This window comes from Aethalodelphis obliquidens, unplaced genomic scaffold (assembly GCF_003676395.1).
Source record: "Aethalodelphis obliquidens isolate GAN/ISIS:26980383/991018 unplaced genomic scaffold, ASM367639v1 scaffold1, whole genome shotgun sequence".
Lineage (NCBI taxonomy): Eukaryota > Metazoa > Chordata > Mammalia > Artiodactyla > Delphinidae > Aethalodelphis > Aethalodelphis obliquidens.
Genome location: NW_020837945.1, coordinates 59,469,208 through 59,497,057, shown reverse-complemented (window position 1 = coordinate 59,497,057; position 27,850 = coordinate 59,469,208). Strand labels below are relative to the sequence as shown.

Here is a 27,850-nt window from a genome sequence, read left to right as displayed (position 1 = left end):
TGCACTTAAAATCAGCATCTTAGGTTTTGTACTTATTTTTCTTGCTGTTTTATATGTGTTAGTTTTGTCTTACAAATTATACAATTTTTAATTGAAGTATAGTTGATGTACAATATTACAAGTTACACGTGTATAATATAGTGATCTACAATTTTTAAAGGTTATACTCCATTTGTAGTTATTATAAAATATGCTGTGTTGTACAATATATCATTGTAGCTTATTTTTTTTAACATCTTTATTGGAGTATAATTGCTTTACAATGGTGTGTTAGTTCATTGCAGCTTATTTTATACATAATAGTTTGTACCTGTTAATCCCCTACCCTTATATTGTTCCTCCCTCCTTCCCTCTTCCCACTGGTAACCACTAGTTTGTTCTCTATATCTGTGAGTCTCTTGCTTTTTGTTATATTCACTAGTTTTATTTTTTTTTAGATTCCACATATAACTGCTAACATATAATATTTGTCTTAACCTGGATGACTTACTTCACTACCCAAAATATCCCCCAGGTCCATCCATGTTGTTGCAAATGGCAAATTTTCATTCTTTTTTATGGCTGAGTAATATTCCATTGTATATATGTACCACATATTTTTCCATTCATCTGTTGATGGACACCTAGGTTGCTTCCATATCTTCACAATATCTTGTAAATAATGCTGCTATGAACATTGGGGTGCACATATCTTTTTGAATTAGTGTTTTTGGTTTTTTTGGATATATACCCAGGAGTGGAATTGCTGGGTCATAAGGTAGTTCTATTTTCAGTTTTTTGAGAAGCCTCCCTACTGTTTTCCACAGAGCTACACCAATTTGCATTCCCAACAACAGTGTGTGAGTGTTCCCTTTTCTCCACATTCTTGCCAAAATTTTTTATTTGTGTGTGTGTGTTTTAATGATAGCCATTCTGACAGGTGTGAGGTGATTATCTCATTGTGGTTTTGATTTGCATTTCCCTAATGATTGGCTATGTTGAGCATCTTTTCGTGTTCCTTTTGGCCACCTGCGTTTCTTCTTTGGAAAAATGTCTATTCAGGTCTTCTGCCCATTTTTTAATCAGATTGTTTGTTTGTTTGTTGATGTTGAATTGTATGAGCTGTTTATATATGTTGGATATTAACCCCTTGTCCATCGTATCACTTGCCAATATTTTCTTCCATTCAGTAGATTGTCTTTTCATTTTGTTGATGGTTCCCTTTGCTGTCTGAAAACTTTTAAGTTTAATTAGGTCCCATTTGTTTACTTTTGCTTTTGTTTGCTTTAGGAGACAGATCCAAAAAAAAATTGCTATGATTTATGTCAAAGAATGTTCTGCTTATGTTTTCCTCCAGGAATTTTATGGTTTCCCAGCCTTAAATTTAGGTCTTTAATCCATTTTGAGTTTATTTTTGTGTATGGTGTTAGAGGATGTTCTAAGTTTATTCTTTTACATGTAGCTGTCCTGTTTTCCCAGAACCACTTATTGAAGGGGCTGTCTTTTCTCCATTGTATATTTTTGCCTCCTTTGTCATAGATTAATTGACCATAGGTGCATGAGTTTATTTCTGGGCTCTCTATTCTGTTTCACTGATTGATGTGTCTGTTTTTGTGCCAGTATCATACTGTTTTGATCATTGTAGCTTTGTAGTATGGTCTTGAAGTCAAGAAGCATAATTCCTCCAGCTCCACTTTTCTTACTTGAGATTATTTTGGCTATTTGAGGTCTTTAGTGTTTTCACACAAAAATTTTTTTGTTCTAGTTCTGTGAAAAATGCTATTGGTATTTTGATAGGGATTGCATTGAATCTATAGATTGCCTTGGGTAGTATGGTAATTTTAACAATATTGATTCTTCCAATCCAAGAACACAGTATATCTTCCCATCTGTTTGTGTGATCTTCAATTTCTTTTATCAGTTTCTTATAGTTTTCCGAGTATAGGTCTTTTACCTCCCTAGGTTGATTTATTTCTAGGTATTTTATTCTTTTTGATGTGATGGTAAATGGGATTGTTTCCTTAATTTCTCTTTCTGCTAGTTCCTTGTTAGTGTATAGAAATGAAACAGATTTCTGTATATTAATTTTGTAACCTGCAACTTTACTAAATTCATTGATGAGCTCTAGTAGTTTTCTGGTGGTGTCTTTAGGATTTTCTATGCATAGTATCATGTCATCTGCAAACAAGGACAGTTTTGCTTCTTCTTTTCCAATTTGGATTCCTTTTATTTCTTTTTCTTGTCTGATTGCTGTGGGTAGGACTTCCAATACTATGTTAAATAAAAGTGGCAAGAGTGGGCATCCTTGTCCTCTTCCTGATCTTAGAGGAAATGCTTTTAGCTTTTCACCTTTAACACATTTTTGGCCAGAGGCATATTATGGCCACAGGCATTAGTTTCTGCAAAGATCCCCCAGTCAATAATGTGTTAGCTATGGGTTTGTCATATATGGCCTTTATTATGTTGAGGTATGTTCCCTCTATGCTCACTTTCTGGAGAGTTTTTATCGTAAATGGATGTTGAATTCTGTCAAAAGTTTTTCTGCATCTATTGAGATAATCATATGTTTTTTATTTTTCAATTTGTTAATGTGGTGTATCACATTGATTTGTGGATATTGAATTATCCTTGCATCCTTGGAATAAATCGCACTTGATCATACTGTATGATTATTTAATGTATTGCTGGAATCAGTTTGCTAATATTTTGTTAAGGACTTTTGCATGTATGTTCATCAGTGACATTGGCCTGTGATGTTCTTTTTTGTGTGATATCTTTGCCTGGTTTTGGTATCAGGGTGATACTGGACTCATAGAATGAGTTTGGAAGTGTTCCTTCCTCTGCAATTTTTTGGGAATAGTTTTAGAAGGATAGCTGTTAACACTTCTCTAAATGTTTGGTAGAATTCATCTGTGAAGCTCTCTGGTCCTGGACTTTTGTTTGTTGGGAGTTTTTAAAATCACTGATTCAATTTCAGTACTGGTAATTGGTCTGTTCAATTTTCTATTTCTTCCTGGTTTCGTTTTGGGAGATTGTACATTTCTAAGAATTTGTCCATTTCTTCTGGGTTGTCCATTTTGTTGTTATATAGCTGTTAGTAGTAGTCTCCTATGACCTTTTGTATTTCTGTGGTGTCAGTTTTAACTTCCCTTTTTCATTTCTGATTTTATTCATTTGGGTCCTCTGCCTTTTTTCTTGGTGAGTTTGGATAAAGGTTTATCAATTTTGTTTGTCTTTTCAAAGAACCAGCTTTAGTTTCATTGATTTTTTTCTATTTTTTTTTTTTAGTCTCTGTTTCATTAGATACAACTCTAGGATTCCCCTGAAGTGTCTAGGACAATGCCAGACATATAGTAGATATTCAGTAAAAAGTTTAATTGATTTAATTTTAACTATTAATTTAACAAATATTTATTGGACATTCTATGTGCAGAAACAGTGCTAGCTAGGTAGTAGGGATGAAACAATTGTCAAGTCATACACATTCTCTATCCTATACAGCTTACAGGCTATGAGGGGTAGTGAGAATAAAACAGGCATAACCCTTACAACCTTGGACACCTATGTGGTATAGTTGCAGAATGGTGTTGCACTGAAGAAAACATAGTGCTTCCTCCAAAGAAATTTAAAAATAATTCAAATTTGTTGAACAAGCATTAAAGTGGAACCCACTTAGTCTACAGTCATACATTAAAAGTTTAATTTTTCTTCTCCTTGGTTTGTTGTGTTTTTTGTTTTTGCTTTTTAGCTCTCTGAAATTCTCCAGCAGTTTCACAGACCCAAACCCACAGATATCTTCCTCTTTCTCAGCCCCAGGCTGAGCCCTCACTCATTATAGGCATTTGATAGTCGAGGCTCCCCATTCAAGTACAGCCTAATGAAAAACATGGAATGGTTTGTCTTTTTCCTGGTGTACTAGTTTCATTGGGAGAATCAGCTCTTTGGGCTCTCTGTTGATCTCTTCATCTCCTTTGGGATGGGGCAAGGGAGACGCTGTGTCAAAATCAAAGTAAAACTGAGGATTTAAAATCATTTGAAATTGCAGTGGAATAAAGTCTAGACCAGGACATGAGATGTTTGGGTTCTTTTTTTATTTTTTTATTATTTTTTTTATTTTAATTTTTGTCTATGTTGGGTCTTCATTTCTGTGCGAGGGCTTTCTCTAGTTGCGGCAAGTGGGGGCCACTCACTATCGCGGCCTCTCTTGTTGCAGAGCACAGGCTCCAGAAGCGCAGGCTCAGTAGTTGTGGCTCATGGGCCTAGTTGCTCCGCGGCATGTGGGATCTTCCCAGACCAGGGCTCGAACCCGTGTCCCCTGCATTGGCAGGCAGATTCTCAACCACTGCGCCACCAGGGAAGCCCGATATTTGGGTTCTTATCCAAGCTCTGTAACAAATTTGATCTCAGGGAAGTCACTTTTAGTCTCAATTTCTTCATCTGTAAATAAACCAAGAAGATTGTACAGGTTTCTTGTGGCTCCACAATTATATTTATCTGTTTAAAAATATTTACTGTTCTGTAGATTTGAAACTTTTCAAAATAAGAAGGTGAGGAAAATATTATTTTAGTACTTACTGTGTGAAGGGCAGTGTAGAGATACCATGGGAATAGAGTGGAGACAGACACAATACTACCCACAAAGAGCTCACAGTCTCTGATTGAAACCAGCAAGAAGGACATTCTTTTTTTTTTTTTTTTTTTTTTTGGTGGTACACGGGCCTCTCACTGTTGTGGCCTCTCCCTTTGCGGAGCATAGGCTCCGGACGCGCAGGCTCAACGGCCATGGCTCATGAGCCCAGCCGCTCCGCGGCATGTGGGATCTTCCTGGACCGGGGCACGAACCCGTGTCCCCTGCATCGGCAGGCGGACTCCCAACCAGTGCGCCACCAGGGAAGCCCCAAGGGCATTCCTGATCAATGGCTTAATCAATGGTGAAGAAACAGCTCGAAGGACTGCAGTTACAGAATACCTACCACTTAATAAACCAGTTCATCAATGGTATTAAATGTACATAAATTAAATTATGAGACTGTATACACACCCATGTGCCCCACCCACCCACCCTTGTAATTCTCCATCCATAATAAGGGCATAATAAGAAAATGCTTTTACCCAAACAAATCAGTATTGTTGGATAGTTTTAAAAATGCATGTACCTGTTTTAAACTTCTAACATACCCTCAAATCTTCTTCCACCTCAGATCAAAGAACTGATTGTCACTTTTGATGCAGAACTCCGTCTCCTGAGACATCGGAAACTGAAACTAGATACTCAGATGAAATTATCTGACCTGCACCATGTCACATTATTTCAAGAAATGCTTCTCCTGAAGAATTTTGAGAAACAGGAGAACATACTTCAAGAGCGTGTTAATTCATTAGACAAAGAGGAACAGGACATGCAAGTATGAATGGGCAGAAGAGTGCTAGCTGGCTACAGCCTTAGTTATGGAGGGGACTTGATTCTTCTTTTCTTTCTTCTTCTCAACTTAATTTCCCCACTTGTTCTAGTCCACATCTCTTTCTTGTCTTCTCTTCCTCCTCCTTTTCCCCGTTATTCCTGTTTGCTCTCTGTTTTTGGTAGCCGTGCTCAGGGAGAAGTGAATCATACTTTTTAATGAATTTGATCTGATATTTTGTAAGGTAGGAGAATAAATTTTTCAAAAGTGACCCTTATGTTTAGTTTACCTAATTAAAAGTCTGTTTTTGTTGTCAGTAGCTATCATGTGAAGTTGAGTTTTGATTATATATTATCCTTATGAATGAACATACTTGGGAAAGAAGCTGGTAAATTTCTTAAATATTATAGCCAGTTTTAGAGTAATAAATAATTGAATAGCACAGGAAATTAAGTTTATTTGTTACATATATGTTAAATTTAAAGAGATTAATTAGACCATCTATCTTTGTCTTAAAAGAAGAAGGATTGTATTAGATAATACATACTCAGTAGTGATGTCAGTTTTTAGGTATATCAGTTTCACTAAGAGCAGATGTGCCTTTTTGTTTTAGTTATCTTGTATTGATATGAAAAAAACTTTTTTGAGACCACACATGGAAGAATACTAGCTGATATCCACATATCAGTAAAAATTTCAATTTACCTAATTTAATTTCTTGAGGAAGTTAAACGTCAAAGAATCGATCTTATCTGATTCTGAACTTAACTGATTTTTACAAAAGAATTATAAAATTTTAATCAAATAAATGAATGACTCTGCATTCAGAAACATCAGAAATGTAAACTTCTATTAAGAAGCTTAAAAAATGTTTGTAGGCTGTAACCTTACATTGTAATGTACATTGTTCTCTGAACCTGGTTTATCAGAAATATTGATCATTTGTTCTTATTTTTTGTTCGTTTAGTGGAAAATAAATGAAACTCTTAAAGAGATGGAAGAGAAAAAGAATGAAGTCGCCAAGATCCAGGACCAAGAAAAGGCACTCTATGCTGGTTTCCAAGCAGCCCTTGGAGAAAACAATAAATTTGCTAACTTTCTCATGAAGGTACTAAAGAAGAGGATTAAGCGGGTGAAGAAAAAGAAGGTTGAAGGAGATGCTGGTTTGTATTTCTTTTTACGTATGATCCTATTTTTTTCTCATTAGCATGAAATAGAGAAATAACTAAGGGAAATAGTACACCCTTTTATTTCACTACAACACAGACAATGTAGAGGCACTATGGGGTTACAGATGAGAGCATATAAACCTTTAGGTCTCTAACCATCTGGATTGTGTGTGTGTGTGTCTGTGTGTGTCTGTGTGTATCTGGTATAAGATATCATAGGATAGTTTAATTTAACAAGCACATCTTTTCATATGTTTATTTGCCACCTGTATATCTTTGGTAAAATGTCTCTTCATGTCTTTTGCCCATGTTTGAATAGGATTGTTTGCTTTGGTACTGTTGAGTTTTGAGAGTTCTTTACATATTACACCTACTAGTCCTTTGTCAGATATGCGGTTTGCAAGTATTTTCTCCTGGTCTATAGCTTGTCTTTTCATTCCCTTAACAGAGTTTGCAGAGCAATAGTTTTGAATTTTGTCAGTGTCCAATTTGTCAATTTTTCCCTTAAATTTTTTTTTCTTCTTTTAAATTGAAGTATAATTGATTTACAATGTTGTGTTAATTTCTGCTGTACAGCTAAGTGACTCAGTTATACACATATATACACTTTTTTAATATTCTTTTCCATTATGGTTTATCATAGGATACTGAATATCATTCCCTGTGCTATACAGTAGGACCTTGTTGTTTATCCGTTCCATATATAATAGCTTACATCTGCTAACCCCAACCTCCCACTCCATCTTGCCCCCATCCCCCTCCCTCTTGGCAACTACAAGGCTGTTCTCTATGTCTGTGAGTCTGTTTCTGTTTTGTAGGTAGGTTCATTTATGTCATATTTTATATTCCACATGTAAGTGATAGCATATGGTATTTGTCTTTCTCTTTCTGAGTTCACTTAGTATGATCATCTCTAGTTGCATCCATGTTGCTGCAGATGGCATTATTTTGTTCTTTTTTATGGCTGAGTAGTATTCCATTGTATATATGTACCACATCTCCTTATTCCATTCACCTGTTGATGGACATTTAGGTTGTTTCCATGTCTTGGCTATTGTGAATAGTGCTGCTATGAACATAGGGGTGCATGTATCTTTCTGGATTAGAGTTTTGTCTGAATATATGCCCAGGAGTGGGATTGCCGGATCATATGGTAATTCTACTTTTAGTTTCCTGAGGAACCTCCATACTATTCCCATAGTGGCTGTACCAACTTACATTCTCACCAAGAGTGTAGGAGAGTTCCTTTTTCTCCACACCCTCTCCAGCATTTGTTATTTATATAGTTTTAATGATGGCCATTCTGACTGGTATGAGGTGATACCTCATTGTAGTTTTGATTTGCATTTCTCTAATAATTAGTGATGTTGAGCATCTTTTCATGTGCCTATTGTATTTCTCCTTTGGAGAAATGTCTATTTAGGTCTTCTGCCCATTTTTTGATTGGGTTATTTTTTGTTGTTGAGTTGTATGAGCTGTTTGTATATCTTGAGTTTTTCCCTTTTTGGATCTTGTTATGGTGTCAAGTCTGAGAACTCTTTGCCTAGCCCTAGGTCCTAAAGATTTTCTCCTATTTTTTTCTAAAAGTTTTATCATTTTACATTTAAGTCCGTGATCCATTTGGAGTTAATTTTTGTATAAGATGTGAGACTTTGGTCAATGTTTTTTTTTCTCCTAGGAATCTCCAATTCTAGCACCATTTGTTGAAAAGGCTGTCTCTCTCCCATTGAATTGCTTTTGATCTTTGTCAAAAATCATTTGGGCCTATTTGTGTGGTTCTATATCTGGGTTTTCTATTCTCTTCTATTGATTTATGTGGCTATCTCTCCACCAATACTATAGTCTTGATTGTAGTAGCTACTGAGTTCTGAAATCGGGTAGACTAATTTCTCCCAGTTTATTCTTCTTTTTCAAAATTGTTTTAGCTATTCCAGCTCTTATATATTTCCATATTTTAGAATTTTTTTTCTCAACCTACAAAAAATCTTGTTGGAATTTTGATAGCAATTGTGTTAAACTTCTATATCAATCTGGGGAGAATTTGCATCTTTACTGTGTTGAGTCTTCCAATGCATGAACATAGTATGTATTTATGTAAAGCTTTGATTTGTCATCAGCATTGTGTTTTCAACATACAATTCAAGTTCATGTTTTGTTAGATTTACACCAAAGTATTTCCCTTTTTTTTGAGTAATTTTAAAAGGTATATTGCTTTTAATCTTGGTGTCCACGTATTCATACTAGTATATAGAAATATAATTGCTTTTTAGATGTTTATCTTATATCTTATAACCTTGCTTATTAGTTTTAGGGGTTTTTGATTGATTCCTTGGGAATTTCTATCTGTAAAAAGGGCCAGTTTTATTTATTTCTGGTCGGTATGCCAATTACCTTTTATTGCCTTATTGCACTGGTTAGAACATCCAGTACTATCTTGAAATAGAGTGCTCAGAGCTGATATCCTTGCCTTAGTCCAATTTTAGGGGGAAAGCATTCAATCTTTCACCATTAAGTATGCTACCTGTACCATTAAGAAACACCTGTGTTTCATAGTCTTTATCAAGTTCAGGAAGTTCCCCTCTCTTCCTATTTTTCATGAATTTTTATCACGAATGGGTGTTGAATTTTTATCAGATGCTTTACTGTATTGACAATTATGTGATTTTTTTTTCTTTAGCCCGTTAAGATGGTGGATTATATTGGCTGATTACTGATTACCAGATCAGACTAGCATTTCTGAAATAAATCTCCCTTGGTGTGATGTAAAATTCTTTTTATATATTGCTGAATTCTACTTGCTAATATTTTGTTAAGAAATTTTATGTCTATATTCATGAGGATCATTGTACTGTTTTTGTACTATATCTGGTTTTACTATCAGGAGAATAATAGCTTCAGAATGTGAATTGGGAAGTCTTCTCTCCTTTTTGATTTTTCTGGAAGATATTGTAAAGAATTTATGGCAGTTCTTTATAAATGTTTGGTAAAGTTCTCCAGTGAAACTATTTGGGCCAATGCATTTCTTCAAGGTAGTTTTAAAATTAGAATTTCAATGTTCTTAATAGTTACAGAACTATTCAAATTATCTATTTTATATTGGGTGAGTTGTAGTAATTTGTATTTTTTGTGGAATTGGTCTATTTCACCTAAGTTAGCAAATTTATGTGCATAGAGATGTTCATTGTATTTCCTTGTTATCCTTTTAATATCTGCAGCGACTGTAGTAATATCACCTGTTGCATTCTCGATATTGGTAAGTTGTTTCTTATCTTCCTATTTTTTTTTCAGTCTTGCTAGAGGTTTGTCAATTCAGTTGATCTTTTTGAGAACAAATCAGCTCTTTGTATAAGTGATTTTCTCTATTATTTTTCTGCTTTCAATTTTATTGATTTCTGTTATTATCTTTACTATTAGCTTCCTTCAGCTTGCTTTGGGTTTATTTTGTACTCCTGTTTTTAGGTTTTGAGGTGGGAGCTTAAATCATTGACTTGAGAATTTTTCTTCTTTTCTAGTTTAGTACTATAATTTCTCTCTCAGCACTGCTTTAGCTGTATTCCACAAATTTTCAAGTGCATTTTCATTTCCATTCAGGTCAATGTAGTTTTAAAATTTACATTGTGACTTCTGGGTCCCATCGATTATATACAAGTGTGTTGTGTAGGTCCAAGTGTTTTGAGATTTTCCTGTTATCTTTCTGTTATTGAGTTCTAGTTTGATTCCATTGTGGTCAGAGAACACACTTTGTATGATTTCAGTTCTTTTATATTTGTTGAGATTTGTTTTATGGTCTGACATACGGTCAATCTTGGTGTATGTTCTGTGGGCACTTGCAAAGAATGTATATTGTGCTGTTTTGTGTGAAGTGTTTTATTACTGTTAGTTAGATTCTACTGATTGATGATACTGTTCAGGTCTTCTATATCCTTGCTGATTTTCTGTATAGTTTTTGCATCAAATGTTGAGGGAGGGGGTGTTGAAGTCTCCAAATAGAATCATGGATTTGTCTATTTCTCCTTTCATTTTTGTCAGTTTTTGCTTCACATATTTTGCAGCTCTGTTGTTTTATGAATACACATTTAATATTGCTATGTCTTCTTGATGGATTGACACTTTTATCATTATATAAGGTCTTTTTCTGTCTTGGGTAATTTTCTTTGCTCTGAAGTCTATTTATCTTATATTAGTATAGCCAGTCTTGCTTTGCTTTGATTAATAGTTGCATAATATGCCTTTCCCCTCCTTTTAATTTCAACTTGACTATATAATTATATTAGAAATGAATTTCTGATAGCATATGGTCAAATAATGTTTTTCATCCACTCTGTCTTCTAATTGGTATATTGATCCACTTACATTTGATATATTAGGGCTTAAGTCTGCCATTTTATTTTTTATTTGTTCTTATTCTCTGTTTTCTGTGTTTGTTCTTTTTCCTACCTTCCTGTGGGTTACTTGAACATTTTTTTTAGAATTCCATTTTAATTTTCTCTAGCACTTTTTAATGTATCTCTTTGTATACTTTTTTTAGTGGTTGCTCTATATATTATTGATATATTATATATACATAATTTATCCCAGTCCTCCAGTGTCATCATTTTACCAGTTTAAGTCAAGTATAGAATCCTTGTCTACCTTTACATCTCTTTATCTTCCCTATTTATAATATGCTTGTCTTAAATATTTCCTCTACATACATCTAGAACCATATCAGATAATGTTATAATTTTTGCTTCAATTATCAAACATAATTTAAACACTTGGAGGAGGAAAGCCTATTGTATTTATTCATGTTTCTGCTCCAAGTTTCCTGTTTTAAAAAATAATTTTCCTTCTGTGTAAAGAATTTCTTTTATCCATTCTTTTAGGGCAGGTATACTAGTGGCAATTTCTTAAATTTTCCTATAGTCTGAGTATGTCTTGATTTCTCCTCTTTTTCTGAAAGACATTTTCACTGGGTATAGGATTGTAGGTTGGCATTTCTTTTCTTTCAGCATTTGAAAAATATTGTGCCAATTCCTTCTGGTCTCCATAGTTTCTGATGAGAAACCCTCTGATATTCAAATTGCTTATCCCCTTTTCTCTGTTTGCCTTCAAGATTTTTTTCTCTTTAGTTTTCAGAAGTTTGACTGTGATGAGTCTTAGTGTAGATTTTTTTTTGGATTTATCCTCTTTGGAATTCATTCAACTTATCCGTAGGTTTATGTCCTTTGCCAAATTTGAGAAGTTTTCAGCCATTATTTCTTCAAGTCCTTTTAAAGACCCCCTCTTTTCCTCACTCCTTCATGTGACTCTGATGGCATGAATGTTAGACCTTTCATTATGGTTCCATAGGCCCCTGAGGCTCTGGGGTTTGGATTCTGTTTGTTTTTCCAGTTTGTTTTCTCTCTGTTGTTCAAACTGGCTACTTTCTACTGTTCTTTCTTCAGGTTCACTGATTCATTTCTCTGTCCCCTCCATCCTGCTGTTGAACCCATCCATTAGTTTCTATTCTAATTATTGTATATTTCAGTTCTAAAATTTCCATTTAGTTCTTCTTTATACAAATAAATAGGCTGAGACTATTTCTTTGAGGCATTGCATTTTTTCATTTGCTTCAAGTGTGTTCATAATTGCTCATTGAAGCATTTTTATCTTGCCTGTTTAAAGTACTTTGTCAGATAATTCTAACATTTCTGTCATCTTAGTGTTAACATTTATTGGTTGTCTTTTCTCATTCAGTTGGAGATATTCTTGGTTCTTGGTATGATGCATGACTTTCAGTTGAGAGCTGGAGACGTTCATATTATGTATGAGATTCTGTATCTTATTTAAATCTTCTGGCTTACTTGTTTACTTGGCTTTCTCTAACACTGCCAGAGGAAGGAGTGGGTGCATCCTCCTTACTGCCAGGTGGAGGTACTCAGCCTTTTTTTTAACCCAAGGGAAGGGAGATCTCCTTACTATTGTTGTGTGCAGATGGGAGTCCCAGCTCCCCACAGAATCTCTACTGACAGCATGGTGAGGTCATTTGGCTAGAGAGAGCAGGTTCTGGTTGGGCCTTTCTTTATCTGCACCTGTTGGTGTTTCAGGTTTCTTAGTCTTCTCCACCTCTGAGATACAGGGCAAAAAAGAAGGCCCAAGGAACTCACCACAGTGTTGTTCCTCAGGGTTCGAAGTGCATTAGTAGGTCTGCTGCCTTCTCCCCACTTCTCAGAGTCTTCTTGTGTTTGTTTTACATATAATGTCCAGGGGTTTGGGCTGTATTTAGTGGGAGGAATAGGGGAAGTAGATCTGCTTCATTTTCTTGAAAACAGAAATCTATGTAAGAATTTTAAAGCCTAATTTTAAACTTTGCTGATTTATTCCATAAGGTGGTACAGATCACTTGTAGTCATTTTAAGAGACATTTTAATTTAATTAATTAATTAATTTATTTATTTTTGGCTGCGTTGGGTCTTTGTTGCTGGGTGCAGGTTTTCTCTAGTTGTGGTGAGTGAGGGCTACTCTTTGTTGCGGTGTGTGGGTTTCTAATTGCAGTGGCTTCTCTTGTTGCGGAGCACGGGCTCTAGGCATGCGGGCTTCAGTAGTTGTGGCTCGTGGGCTCTACAGTGCAGTCTCAGTAATTGTGGTGCACAGGCTTAGTTGCTCCGCGGCACATGGGACCATCCTGGACCAGGGCTCGAACACATGTCCCATGTATTGGCAGGCGGATTCTTAACCACTGTGCCACCAGGAAAGTTCTGAGACATTTTAATTTAACAAATCTTCTAGTGAGTATAAGGTCCACTTCTTATCTCTGTTTTTTGATGTTCCATATAATAGAAATTGCCACATGGGCTCAAGGTGTTTTAAAAGAAAATGGGGTTAGAGTTGAGTGGGGGAGGTCTACAATTCCTAATCCAAAACTCTTGGGAGCAGATGTACTTTAGTATTCAAAAAATTTTATAAAATATATTAAATATGACATTGTTAAAGGAAAAAATCATTCATGACACTTGTTAAGAATAAGGCAGACTTTATTCAGGGGGATCACTATAATGGAATTTTATAGTAGGGGAGAGATCAGCTCAACTCTGAATACAACAAGGCAAGTGGAGATTTATAGCCAAGGAGCATGGTCAGGGTTAGTTGATAGAAAATTACTAAGAGGTAGGGTAATTCTTTGCTAAACTGACCTAACAGGGTTTCTGTTGAAGGCAGGCCAGAGTGATAAGATATTGAGGGTAGGGAATAAGGAATTCGACCAGCTATCAAGGGTGGGGAATTACTCAGCAGGACTCTTGCTAAAACTGAACCAAATGGGCCCAGGACAGAGCCCATTTAGTTCAAAGTCAAGCACTAGTCAGAGGACTCAGAGGAGTCTGACTCAAGTTTGGTTAAAGGCGAGAGTCTTTGTCAACTAACACCCCCAGCAGGGTTTGGTGCAGAATCTCTAAATCAAACGTCGTAATACTTCTGCAGCAAGACATGAATATTCACACTAAGTAGGTTAAGTGAAGATTATAAATGGTATTACTTCGGTTCAGAGAAGTTACGAAAAACCTTCTCTGTTTTCAGAGCACTGTGGTTTAGGAATTGTGGACTGTATAACCAAGTGTGTGTTAGGTGGGTCACAGCATAAGCAGCTTGGCAGCCTCTCTGACTCAATGCATTGAAATTAATTGCACAACCTTCTGCAGGCATTTGAGTTTGTGGTCTCTGTATCCGTAACCATTTAAAATTCTTCTAAAAATACTGAATAATTTCCTTATTTACCTGTTGTTTCCCTAGTAACTAACTCATTGAAAAATGATTTATTTTTAAAGTCTTAACACAGGAACTTCTCTGCTTATTAACAATGTTTCCCTCTCTCCTCAGATGAAGATGAAGAAAGTGATGAATCAAGTGAAGAAGAATCCAGCTTGGAGAGTGATGAGGATGAGTCTGGATCTGAAGATGAGGTTTTTGATGATTCTATCTGCCCAACAAGTAAGTGGGATAAAACCATGCATTCTCTGTTACGTGTGACTGTGGATTGATAATACCAAAAATTCCCTTTTATTGGTTTCTCGATTGTCTCATAATGATATTTAAGGAAAGGATGGCTTAATATGTATGAAGTATAGTCTAATGGATACTCTTTGGGGCTCTCTGGACAATTAATTTTCTGTTTCTTGAGGCAGATATTTATAAGTACCCAATTAAATAATCTGCAGACAATCTCTAGTTGATTCAGAGTCATAAATTATGCAGAAAGTTTCATTTTATAGAGAAACAGAAGATTTATATATAAAAATATATACTTAAGTATATTTTTATAAAGCTCTTCCTTTTTGCCAAACCATTCAGTTTTCATATTTCAAACCTGTTTTGTAAGGGCAATTTTTACGTTTCCTGGAGATGCTTGGTGAAACCAGTCTGAAATATTCTTACAGTCCAATATTCTTATAGTCCAGACCAATATTCTTACAGGCTCAATACATGAATGGCTCAGTAGGAAAACTGTTTCTTCTTGATCTGAAATTATTTTCCTAGGTATTTCATATCAATTATAAATCAAATTTTAAAGTCAAATAAAGTTTAAATCTTGTTTTGATTTTGAAAATAAGAATCTCCTTAAAATCATATTTGTGAGTGGAAGAAAGCTAGAAAATCTTGTAGTGCAACTTGTTATCTTATAGCAGGATTAAACGGCTTGAACAAAGGCTCACAGTTAGTTTAGTGGTAGAACTCGGGATGGAGCTATGGTTCCTAAATTCCATTGTAGTGATCCATTATATTTTCACATTCTTTATCAATTACTCAGTGGATAAATGTGGCTGTCAGTGTGATATAGTGGAAATTAATACAGAGGTACTGTACTTGAATCCCATTCTGTCACATATCAGCTGTGTGACCTCTCTGAGGCTTACGGTGGTCGGGTGGTCGTGACCTATAAAATGGGAACAACAGTCTCTACCTTGCAGGGCCTGTGAGCCTTGAATGAGATAAGGTACATAAAGGACCCAGCACCGAGCCTGGCTCAGAGCACTGCTCAGAACATCAATACTAGTATCATAACCACTATCATGATTATTAATACCATTCATAATTTCTACCCAGAATAATTTCTACCTGGAGCCCTAAGTATGATGGAACCTTGCTGGAGTAGATGGACATTAATAATTCTGAAGCTCCAAAGTCCACACTTATTGTATTACTACATTCCCTAACAAATGGGGCTGCTTTGCTGTTTTGACTGTCTTTTCAGATTGTGATAAGGGTCTCTTTGAACTGGCCCTTCAACTTCGAGAGAAAAGGCTGGACATTGAAGAGGCCTTAGTTGAAGAAAAGAAAGTGATCGATAACCTCAGAAAGGAATATGATACATTATCCAAAAAAGTATGTTGGTCTGCCCTTCTCAGGTCTGTTCATCCTCTCCCAACAAGCTACATCTCCTTGCAGCTATAATATTGCTATTTCATAGCAATGGCATGAGTTAGGACTTCTTGTAAGAGAACAGACATTTCCCATGTTATATCCATTTACAGTTGTGGTTGAGGGGCCATTGCTCTTTTAATGACTGGGACTTTCTTTATCTAAATCATTGGCCTCCAAACTTTTTTGATTACATACTTCTATAAGTAAAAAAATTGTGGAGCACATATTCCCACAATAAATGTATATTTATTTATAAATTATATACATGAACTATTGTACTAATATATTTTATGTATTATGAAACATTTGCAAAAACAGAAATTAACAAGAATAAGATAAAAGTAAATAGAAATTGAAACTTCTTTCCGGACCCCAGTAGATGACTTTGACACTCTGGGGTGTATGCATTCCATGTGGGAGGCCACTAAGCTAAACTTCTGGTACAATTATTGTGATTTTTCTGCTGTATCTGCTCAGTTTCCCTCTTAAGTACTCTTTCCTAGAGCAGCGTCACTTGACTCATATTCAGAAATATTTTTGATAGATTGCTTCTTCTCTTGAACAAGGAAATGATTTGGAAAACTTTCTAGTATTTTAGGAGATGAAGCTATATGCTTTAGAAATACTGTAGTTAGTAGTTTCATTACTTTAAAGGGCTTTTTTCTCTAGTTTATTGATGTCATTATGACCAAATGAGATTTGAACCATCCTGACAAAGACATTCCAGGCTGAGAGATGCTTTTTTTTTTTTTTTTTTTTTTTGCGGTACGCGGGCCTCTCACTGTTGTGGCCTCTCCCGTTGCGGAGCACAGGCTCTGGACGCGCAGGCTCAGCGGCCATGGCTCACGGGCCCAGCCGCTCCGCGGCACGTGGGATCTTCCTGGACCGGGGCACTGCACCAGGGAAGCCCTGAGGGATGCTTTTACTGCAGAAAACAAAAGGGAGATGGGGACAAGTCTTCTGAGTTTTCATTAACAAAACCTATACAACTCTGGGGTCATTAGAACAATTGAAAAAGTGGTGTGGATCATGACTTAGCAGGAAGAGAATAATATATATTGCTGGGCTGCAGACTGGGATCATCCGTTTAATCACAGTCCAACCAAGCAGATCCAGCTCATGCTTTTGCTTCCTCCCAGAAAGGCTTCATTTACCACCTCGGGTATATATTCAGTGAATCTTTTCAACATCTCACCCATGGGGCTTTCCACAGGTCAAGATTGTGGCAACTAATCTGAACATGGCCGAGGAGGCCCTGGAGGCTTATCAACGTGAGAAGCAGCAGCGGTTGAATGAGCTGCTGGTTGTGATTCCTCTCAAGCTCCACCAGGTGACGGGTCTGAGAGGTCGCCCCACCCTGTCTGAGCAGGAAAGCCATATGACACTCAGGCTTTTCCAGAGAAAAATTCGTGGGCCACTAGGGGGCAGAAGTGCAGTCCTTGTGAGAAATCTACCTGTAGAATGACACCCCAACTTTTCTTACCCCTTCTGAGATTGTTATAAAAGCATAATATGAAAACATGTATATTTCCCTGTGGTCCATTATCACTTTGAAAGTTGAATCATTTCAAGTCTGAAGAAATGAGAAGCCTATGACTTAAGGGAATGGCTTGGAGTTTGAAATGTTGGCTCTTGGGCACATGTCGCTTTTCACACCATCTTTAAGTAGACATGAACTAATGATGCAAGAAGTAGCTTCACTTAATCTCTACTTGTTAATGAGGGAGGTTAAGATAAAAGGAAAATATTCTTTCTCTTTTTTCCCTCTCTTTGTTCATCTCTATATCCCGCTCAAACTACAACTTACATTAAAATGCAGAGATCATATCAGCGAAGTACCATGTTTTGTCACGTAAATAGAGAAAGCTGTATGTTAGAAGAAAAACCTAAGATCAGCCTTACATACATCTTGTTTAACCTGACCCAAACAGGATTAGCGATCTGTAGCAATTTGCCTAATATGCCAACCCTGAAATGTCCGTTCCATCCTTATGCAGTAGATATCAAGCATGGTCTTTTTGGAAAGAAGTGCTGTCCCAGAGGGACATAATGTGACTTCTATTTGAAAGTGGCTTCCTGCTTTTACCTTACTCAGTGGTGACAAGGGACAGAGAAAGAAGTGTTTCCCTTATGCTTTCCATGACCTTCAGTTTAGCTTGGTCTTTGTCTATTTTGATTTGTTTTGTTTTGTTTTTGTAGATAGAGTATGTGGTATTCGGAGAAATACCTAGTGATCTTTCTGGAACTTTGGTCTTTTCGAACCACTCCTTGGGACGACTGCAAGAACGAATTGTCCAGCTCCACGAGGAAAATTCCCAGCAGCAAAAACTTAACAAAGATTGCCGGGAACGGCGTAAACAGCTCATCCGAGAAAAGAGAGAGATGGCCAAAACTATACAGAGTGAGTATTAAGCCCGTGGCTTATTTAGTAATATTTATTGATTAGAGAGGGAACTGTCAAGTGACCATCTCCAACTTTGAAAACAGTAGGTCATCACAGATCGGAACCACTGAGAGGAAATAACACCTTCCCGTCTTCCCACTTACTCTCTCTCCTGATTCTATCAAAAGGTCATTCTCCTGGTTTAAAAGGATAAATATTTTGTCATAGAAACAGTTTCTCGCAATTTTTAAAGGTTTTATGTATAATAAATTATAGAATAATACAGCAATAGCCCCTGTACCCACTAGCAAGCTTAAGAAATAAGCATTGAAGATACAACTGAAGGCCCTTCTCCTTATAATACTGTTCTGCTCTCTCCTTCCCCAGAATCTACCACCAGGCACGTCTGTATACATATGGATGTATTCACACACAGTATACAAAGTGCCTTTGTATGTTTTTAACTGTAATATAATATTATTCCTATCATTTTGCAGTTCACTTTATTAAACCAGTTTTTGAGAGTAATCCATATTGCTACAGATAGTTACTCATTTTAACTGGTACTACAATATTCCATTGTAGGACTATAAGAGTTTTTCTTCAGTCTCCTGTGGATGGATATTTAGGGTACTTGTAATTTTTCATGATCACAGGCAGTGTTACAGTGCACCTTCCTATACATGTCTCCCGGTGCATGTGTGGAAGGAGGTGAGTCCCCAGGACTGGGGGCTCTGGGTGTGTGTGCATTTTCCGCTCTCCTGGGTATTGTCAAGTTGCCCTCCAAAGTGGCTGTACCCTTTTCTCGCCCTTGGCAGTGTGAGAATTTCCTGGGCTCCATAGTCTAATCAACACTTAATACTGCTAGACTTTCATATTTCTGCCAACCTCGTAGATGTTAAAATTGTATTTCACTGTTTCCTGAAGTCCTTGAGGTTGAATGTCTTCACATAGCTTATTTGCTGTTTATTTGTTTCCTTTTCTTGCCTGTCATACACTTTGCCCATTTTTTTACTTGTTTTTTTTTATTTTATTGATTGTAGGGAGTTTTTTCCTATATTTTATGTCTGTCTTTGTCCATTACATTCACTTCAAATCTTTTCTAATATGTGTCTCGCCTTTTTACTTTATTTAGTGTATCTTTTTGGGATACAGACATTTTAAAATCTCAATATAATTAATTTTATCAATCTATTTATGGTTTGTTCATTGTGTGTGTGTGTGTGTCTTAAGAAATCCTTTCCTATTTTCAGGTCACAAAGATATTTTTCTATCGTTTCTTCTATTAGTGTTCCTCACATTTACGTTCTTAATTCAGATGGAACTGAGGTGTATAGTATAAGATGTATGGAGTAAAGACAATTCTCCTAAAATACCGTTTGAATATTTGATATATGGAACATATGTGTAAGTGATGAAGTATTCCAACTTTAATAATAATATTACCAATACTATAATAGCATCTACCTTAATGCCACAGACCTGTACACTTTAAAGATTAAAATAGTACATTTTGTTATGTGTATTTTACCACAATTGAATAATATTTTTCGAAAGAAAATTTGAAAAAGAAAAATAATGGGAAGAATATAGCGGTCAGTCAATCCAAGTGGCTTGGATTTGTAGAGGTCAGTTTCTAATGAGTGATGATGGTTCTACCCTCATGGGTGGCTGGATTATAAAATTTTAAAATACATGTTAGGACTCTATGTTTGAATAACACTTATTTGAGACATAGAGTTTTCTCAGGTATAAACCTTGAGGCCCCAATGTTTCACACGTACTTCACATTCCTTTGGCTTCTGCAGCCTGTGAATGTTGTTTATATTTGGAAATACTATTTGTCAAACCAAGGAACAAACTAGTATGAAAATGAGGAAAGAAGCTTATTTCCATCTGAGTAACCTCGCAGTTTGGAAAAATGTGTGAAGAAGATGAAATGAAGTATTCACATTTCTGGAATGTTAGTTGAAATTAAAAAAAAAAAAGTCCCATGTGGTTCAAGTTTTATTCAGTGACTTTGAGTTCTTCTCCTACCCCCGGTCCATTTTCTGAAAGCAAGTTGTGAGTCTGGTTAAAGACTGATCTCCTAATTCAGAAGGTGAAGCTAGGAGTGGTTCCTTTACTGTATCTCAAAGAACAAATGCTTACCAGTGATGAGAAACACCACAGTCACTCACTGTTGCCTGCCTCCATCCCTAGACCCAATGGGGAAGAAGAGGAGAGTCTAGAACATGGGGTGGGGAGAGCACAGCTTGCAGCCATGGGGACAGAGGATAGGGAGTGTTCCAGAAGCCTTTATGTGCCCAGGGAACACTAGCTGGCCTGAGTCAGGAGAAGGGTGTTGTTAGGCTGGTTCCACAGTGGCGAGGACCAGAGTCCATGTCCTAGTACATGAGGCTGCCTTGGGAGAGGGACCCTGTTATATGGGGCTAGCTGGGGGAAGTCAAGGTTCTTACTGAGGGAGGCCAAGCAGGCAGCCACAGGCTAGCCACACGTGCCAATAATCCAGTCATTTCATTTGCATCACTGATTATCATGGCCACCGCATGACACAAGTCCATGGGGCGCCACTCACGTAGAATAGAAATGAATAACCCTCCCTGGATTGTGCAAAATGGCAGCCATGCTGATTATACCATTATCATTCAGCCATAACGATTATACCTGAATACAAATTCCTGTACTGTAACAGAATTGCATCATCTTGTTACACCTTAGGGCCTTCAGACTTCACTTAGGGGACTCTGGTGACTGAGAAAATCTTGTTACAAGATTACACTTTCTTGGGGAGCTCAGACTCCACAAATGGAATTTTCTCCAGGTTTTCCAGTGTTCACATGTTGAGGAAACACAGTAAACAAAAGTAAAACATATTGCATGTTAGATGGAGAGGATTGTTAAGAAGAAAAAAATAGAAAGGGACTGGGAAAGGGTGCTGAGGTCCATAGGAAGCCAGGGAAGAGCTCCCTGGAAAGGTGATATACTTACTAAGATGTGGTTCTCCCTGGTTAGGGGACAAATTACATTTGGTTACACCTTCAGAAATGGGTGTTTTGGAAATGAGTCTTTCACCAGTCTCACAACTTGTTTTCAGAAAATGGGCTGTGTGGAGTGAGTCATGTGGCTATTCGGGAAGAGAATTCCAGACAATTCCATACGAGAATATCCAAGTGAGCCCAGAATGTTTGAGAAGGTTGAGAAAAAGATGTCTGGAGTGAATGAGGAGAGAGGTGTGGGAAAGGAGGTGGGAGAGATGATAGGGGCAGGGCAGGACAGGTAGGACCTTGTGAACCACTGCAAGGATTTTAATATTTTTACTTGGAATAAGATGGAAACTTCTGTTCAGTGACTGTTCTATTCTCAACACCAGATGTTATAGAGATCAGTAATAAAAAATTAAAAACTGAAGGCCTCATAATCCCATTTGGGCCCATGAATAATCTGAGGAGGGGCAGATCAGAAGGTGTAGCCAGTTGGGAAAGATGAGTCCCTTTTACACAGGAATTTGAAGTAGATGAAAAGACAAGAGAGCAATGTGCATTCTAAGTGAGGAAAGTAGTAGGTGAAAAGTCACAGAGGAAAACCCAACTGGTAACGTAAAATCTCTTATCATCTTCCTGCAAAAGCTGTTCCTCAGAATGGTAGTGGTATTGGTATTATTCATTTAATAACAGTGGGATCTGGTGAACAACCTGACAGTGACTGTCTTCTTTTAGAAATGGAAGAAACAGTCAATCAACTAATGGTCAGCAAGTTTGGCCGTGTGGTCAACCTAGAAGCCCTTCAGACACTTTCTGTGAATACAACACTTGAAGAACTAAAGATCAAGAAACTTCGAAAGGAGCTATCAAACGCAAAGGAAATGAAGATGTGGGAGGTTAGGATGAGAGGGCAGGTGATCCACTGGGTGGAGGCAAGGACTCCTGGTGAGCTTTCAGTGGTTCCTGCGAAGCATCTGTATACCTGGAGGCACGTGTGTGAGCCCCACTTGGTTCCTCCATGATCTTAAGCCTGTCTCGGCTTTCTTACCATTCACTTAGTTGAGCCACTGGTCTATCTTGGGATGAAAGCACTAGCATTGGGTCTGGGATCCAGGATTCATGTAAATATGATGGCAAAGTGGCATGAAAGATTACAGAGAGATTCTACTCTGAGGTCTGCATTAAGGTATAAACGTTCTAATAGTGTTAGACATGAACTGCTATACTCTGAGGACCTAATTGTATTATTCTAAATAGCTTTTGATGCTATTTCCATTCTGGAAATTAGAAAAACATCTCTGAGTAATACATTTTATAACAAAGTATCTACTATTTAGCTGGTAGGGTCTTAGAAGGTATTAAATGCCTACACTGTTCCCGGAGCCATGAGATGAGGCAGTACCCCAGTGACAGCCTGATTCAGAGACAGGAACTTTTACGAGATTTTATAAGCCCAAAAATAATTATGGCTTCTCCAGTTTTCTGTCTTCACAGTAGATAGGGGAGGAGGAGAGGTTCCTAGCGCTAATCTTTTTTTTAATATTTATTTATTTTCCTTATTTGTTCTTTGGCTGCCTCAGGTCTTAGTTGCAGCACACGGGGTCTTTGTTGAGGCATGCGGGATTTTTTTGTGACGGCGCAAGGTCTGCTCGGGTTTCTCTCGAGTTGTGGCGTGAGGGTTTTCTCTCTCTCTAGTTGTGGCGCGCCGGGCTCCAGGGCACGTGGGCTCTGTAGTTTGCTGTGCGTGGGCTCTGGTCGATGCGCGCAAACTCAATTGTTGTGGTGCGTGGGCTTAGTTGCCCCATGGCATGTGGGATTGAACCTGTGTCCCCTGCACTGGAAGGCGGATTCTTTACCACTGGACCACCAGGGAAGTCCCTCCTAGTGCTATCTTGTCTCATTGAAGATTTGCCACTGTACCGTGAAGAAACAAATTACTTCAGTGTTCGTGTCAGTGGGATGGTCCCTATCAGGGTAGTGCTGGAGATAATATGTGCTATCTAAAATAATTTGTTGGAGTAGTAGGAGAACAAAGGAAAGCCACTGGCACACGTATGGCCATTCAAGCGGGTCACCTTGAGGATCCTGGGCCAAGACAATACAGGAACATTTCCTGCTTAAAGGATCATTCTCCCTTTTAATGAATGAATACCATCACTCAGTATGCACCCTAATGTCATTGCTCAACAATGGAGTGATGTCTATCTTATTTTTACCTACTTTCATCCTGCTTACATTCTTCTTTAATCAAACCAGACCCAGTGCACTTGCTTCTGATATTATTGGCTTATTGTATTTTTCTATGTGCATATCACTCCATTTGCCTGGTGGTTTTGATCAAATCATTCATTTTTCTCTGCTTCCTCATTCACTTAATCCATTTTGCATCTTTCTGCCCCGGTAGGAAAAGATTGCTCAAATGCGACGGGAATTGATGATGAAGACAAAAGAACACAGCAAAAAACTTCATCAGATGAATGATTTATGTACTGAAAAGAAGAAACTTGATTCTCAGTTGAATATTCTACAGAACCAACAGGTATGTTCCTTTTCTTCAGACCTTTTGTCAGAATTGGGGATGTTCTATAAAGGGAATATCAAGTGCTGGCTTTTAAACAAACCTTGATCTTGGACGTTTCTGGCCCACTTGGGTCCCTGAGGACAGAGTTGATACCGTCTATATTAAAATGAGCCTGAGGGACTAGCTTTACTGTATGCCTACTGGGTACCATGAATTCATACAAGTACTAATAAAGGGATTTGCCTTGGCCCTTGCAGATGTAGGGTTACTTAGGTATAAATAATGACATCAACATGCTCCCTGAATTTGGTGTCAAACATCCATTTCCAATACAGGTTTACTTCCTTTGACCTACAGGGGGCCTCCTGAATTATGGGAGGCCACATGTTACTTATTAAAACACTTGTTACTTTTTAGGGCTTTCAACTTGCTTTTATATAATATTTATTGAGGCTAACCTAGTAGTACTTAATACAGCATGTGGTGGATAATACTTATTTATAAAGTTTCACCCTATTTAAGCCTTGCCTTCTAGGGACATAACACATGTATGGCATATTCTGAACAACTATGTGCTATAATCTTTTAATAGTACCTGCAAAAATGCTGTTTTCTTTTTTTTTTTTTTTCTCTTGGTTTTCTTTACGTGCCCAGGAAATGTTCTAAGCCAGGGGTTCTCAAAGTGCGGTTCCCCCAGATCTACAGAATCAGAGGCTGTGGGGGAGGGGTCCAGCAATCTAGAACAAGCCTTCCAGCTGATTCAGCTGCATGCTAGAGCTGAAGAAGCACTGGTCTAAGCAAAAGTCCAAAAGAAAGAATGAATAAGAGGCTCTGGGAGGTTTACAACTAAAATAGAGAGGAAGCCTCGAATCTGAATATCAAAGGCCCTTTATCCACTAAAGAATTATTGAATGAAGGGTCACAGCAGTATTCAAGAGCGGTGATGCCTAGACAGACTCTTCACAGAGTCGTCAGGGAGTAAACATCTGTTGACTTGATGTGCTTTGAACGTCCAGATACCTTGGAGAGGAAAGAGTTTGGAGGCAGATCAGTTGACTGGGAAAGGGAATTAATTGTGTAGGTCTCTTTACATAGTATATCTTTATATATATAGCTTTACATGTATGGTCTCTTTCCATTGGCTGTCTCATTGAATCTTCAAAATACCACTTTCCAAAGCTCAGAGTGGTGAAGTAACGTGCTCATGCTCTCAGAGCTAATGCGTGGGGAAGTTTCTTTTTTTTAACATCTTTATTGGAGTATAATTGCTTTACAATGGTGTGTTAGTTTCTGTGTATAACAAAGTGAATCAGCTATACATATACATATATCCCCACATCTCCTCCCTCTTGCATCTCTCTCCCACCCTCCCTATCCCACCCCTCTAGGTGGTCACAAAGCACCGAGCTGATCTCCCTGTGCTATGCGGCTGCTTCCCACTAGCTATCTATTTTACATTTGGTAGTGTATATATGTCCATGCCACTCTCTCACTTCGTCCCAGCTTACCCTTCCCCCTCCCCGTGTCCTCAAGTCCATTTTCTACGTCTGCGTCTTTATTCCTGTCCTGCCCCTAGATTCTTCAGAACCAATTTTTTTTTTAGATTCTATATATATGTGTTAGCATATGGTATTTGTTTTTCTCTTTCTGACTGACTTCACTTTGTATGACAGACTCTAGGTCCATTGACCTCACTACAAGTAACTCAGTTTCGTTCCTTTTTATGGCTGAGTAATATTCCATTGTATAAATGTGCCACATCATCTTTATCCATTCATCTGCTGATGGACACTTAGGTTGCTTCCACGTCCCTGCTATTGTAAATAGAGCTGCAGTGAACGGGAAGTTTGTTTTTAAACTGTCTGACTCCATAGCTATTACTCTTACAACAATCTAGGCATGGATTGGGATGAAGATGGCAAGGACAAAAAACCAACAGTCAAAGACATTTCAAAGTAAGAAGAGCCAAAATTTGTTTGGATATGGTAAAGAGAATGAGGGAAAAGCTAAGGTGACTTCAGAGTGACTGACTGGGCATGAGGGGCCATGCATTTAGCTACAAGTAACCAAAAGCCCCACTTTTGAAGAGTAGCTTAAACAAATAGGGGTGCTTTTCCTCACTCAACAAGAAGTCTGCAGGAGATGACTGAGGGGTTTTAGTTTAGTGGGGCTGTGATGTCAGGGCCAGTATCTCTGTGACTCTCTCCGTGGCTGAAGTTTCCTTCAGAGTCACAGACAGCTGCCCCAGCTCTGTGGTTGCTGCCCAAATGCCAGACTCTTGTGTCCCTTTCATTAAGAAAGCAAATGTTTTCTGCTACATCTACTTAGCCACTCCCAGCTGGAAAAGAAAGTGGCTAAGGTTAGTGTTTAGTTTTCACAGCCCCTGAAGTGAAGGTGGGCAAGGGAGAAGAGGCAAGAAGGTACTGGGGGCTTCCCTGGTGGCGCAGTGGTTGAGAGTCCGCCCGCCGATGCAGGGGACACGGGTTCGTGCCCTGGTCCGGGAAGATCCCACATGCCGTGGAGCGGCTGGGCCCGTGAGCCATGGCCGCAGAGCCTGCGTGTCTGGAGCCTGTGCTCCGCAACGGGAGAGGCCACAACAGTGAGAGGCCTGCGTACCGCAAAAAAAAAAAAAAAAAAAAAAAAGAAGGTACTGGGTAATGACAACCCCTACTTATGAGGAAGGGCTGCCATAGTAAGTGGGGTAACAGACAAATCATGGGCTTTTGGCTTCAGGTAACCTGGTTCTCATCTTGCTTCCAGTCCTTAATATTATAGTGACTTGGGCCAGTTCATAAACCTGTCAGTTTCTGTATCTTTAAAATTGGAATAACACCACCTGGTTCTGAGTTGTGAGGATCACATGAGGTTGCAGACATAAAGCACCTGGCACGGAGAAGATAACTAGGTGTTATGTCCCTTCCTTTAATGCACGTTCAGATTTATTGAGCGTCTACTTATGTAACAAGTTCTAGGGCGGATGCTGGGTAGAGTGGTGAGATCCAGGCATATTGGGCTCTATTTCTAAGGCACAGGATCTAGCAAGAAAGATATCAAACAAGCACTTAGGTCAAACCATAGGAAACTGCTACTTTTTAGGCTAAAAAATGGTCACATGTCACAAATTTCAAATGGTTCAGTCTAATAACTACAATGATGAGTGATGGATGATTTGACAGAACGTAGAACAGGAACCCTAACCCAGCCCATGGGGTGAAGAAATCCTCCCTAAAACTGATGTCTGAAACATGAGCAGGAATTGGCTGGGCAGGGGAAGAAATCAGATGAGGGAATAAAGATTTCTTTCTTGGAAAACAAGATATGGGTTGTCTAGGAAAAGGAGGTACCTGGCCTTTTAGAATTGCAGCGATGAGCCCTGTAGGGTATGAGTGACTGAGAGCTAGCTTCATGAGTGACCCTCTAAAGGGGATTTGCATTCTAAGAGTTGCCTTATTAGCTCAAAGGGACACCTTTCCAATGGTAGGATTTCAGTGGAGGACTTGAAGGCATCTTAAAATCAGGAGCGGTGGCTCTTTAAGTCAGGCACACCTAAAAGACAAATTAAGACAGGGGTGTTTCCATAGTCCAAATGGTGCTTAAAGCAGGGAGGTGTTTTCTCTCAACAGGGCAATGCCTTCCAGGGCCCCCGGAAAGCAGATATTGTGGCAAGAGAGAAGGTCACTGAATTGATCCAAGTCCAGGCCGAAAGGATTATGGCCTTAAAGGAAGAGGTTGCTCTTTTGCGTAAGAAAGGTGGCCTTGTTCTCCCCCCCATTCACTCTCCACAAGAGAATGAATGAAGCCCGTGGGCCTTAAGTTTGCTTTTTTCTCAAATCCAGCCAAGATTTCTGACACTTCATTCAACAGATGTTCTGTTTCCTTGTCGCCTGCAACAATCCTACTGTTTTAAAGTGAACTCATCTGAAAGTCTAAAACCACATCCAGTCATGTAGTTTTAATAATTTCCCCCCAACTGCTTATCTTAAAACTGACTACAGCACCCAACAGCTACTTATTATTGAACTGAACCAATGCAGATG

At 38.1% G+C, this 27,850-nt stretch overlaps 1 protein-coding gene across 1 annotated transcript in view; it reads left to right on the top strand.

Moving 5' to 3' along the window:
* Positions 1–27,610, top strand: part of CFAP44 (cilia and flagella associated protein 44) — a 134,838-nt gene extending 107,228 nt beyond the window's left edge. Inside the window, exons 26-34 of the mRNA XM_027119618.1 lie at positions 5,181–5,384; positions 6,346–6,541; positions 14,384–14,494; positions 15,756–15,886; positions 17,139–17,255; positions 18,125–18,326; positions 22,028–22,188; positions 23,697–23,831; positions 27,437–27,610. Of these exons, the coding sequence (XP_026975419.1) occupies positions 5,181–5,384; positions 6,346–6,541; positions 14,384–14,494; positions 15,756–15,886; positions 17,139–17,255; positions 18,125–18,326; positions 22,028–22,188; positions 23,697–23,831; positions 27,437–27,610 (1,431 nt within the window). The remainder of the gene's footprint in view (positions 1–5,180; positions 5,385–6,345; positions 6,542–14,383; positions 14,495–15,755; positions 15,887–17,138; positions 17,256–18,124; positions 18,327–22,027; positions 22,189–23,696; positions 23,832–27,436) is intronic.
* The last annotated feature ends 240 nt before the right edge of the window (positions 27,611–27,850 follow it).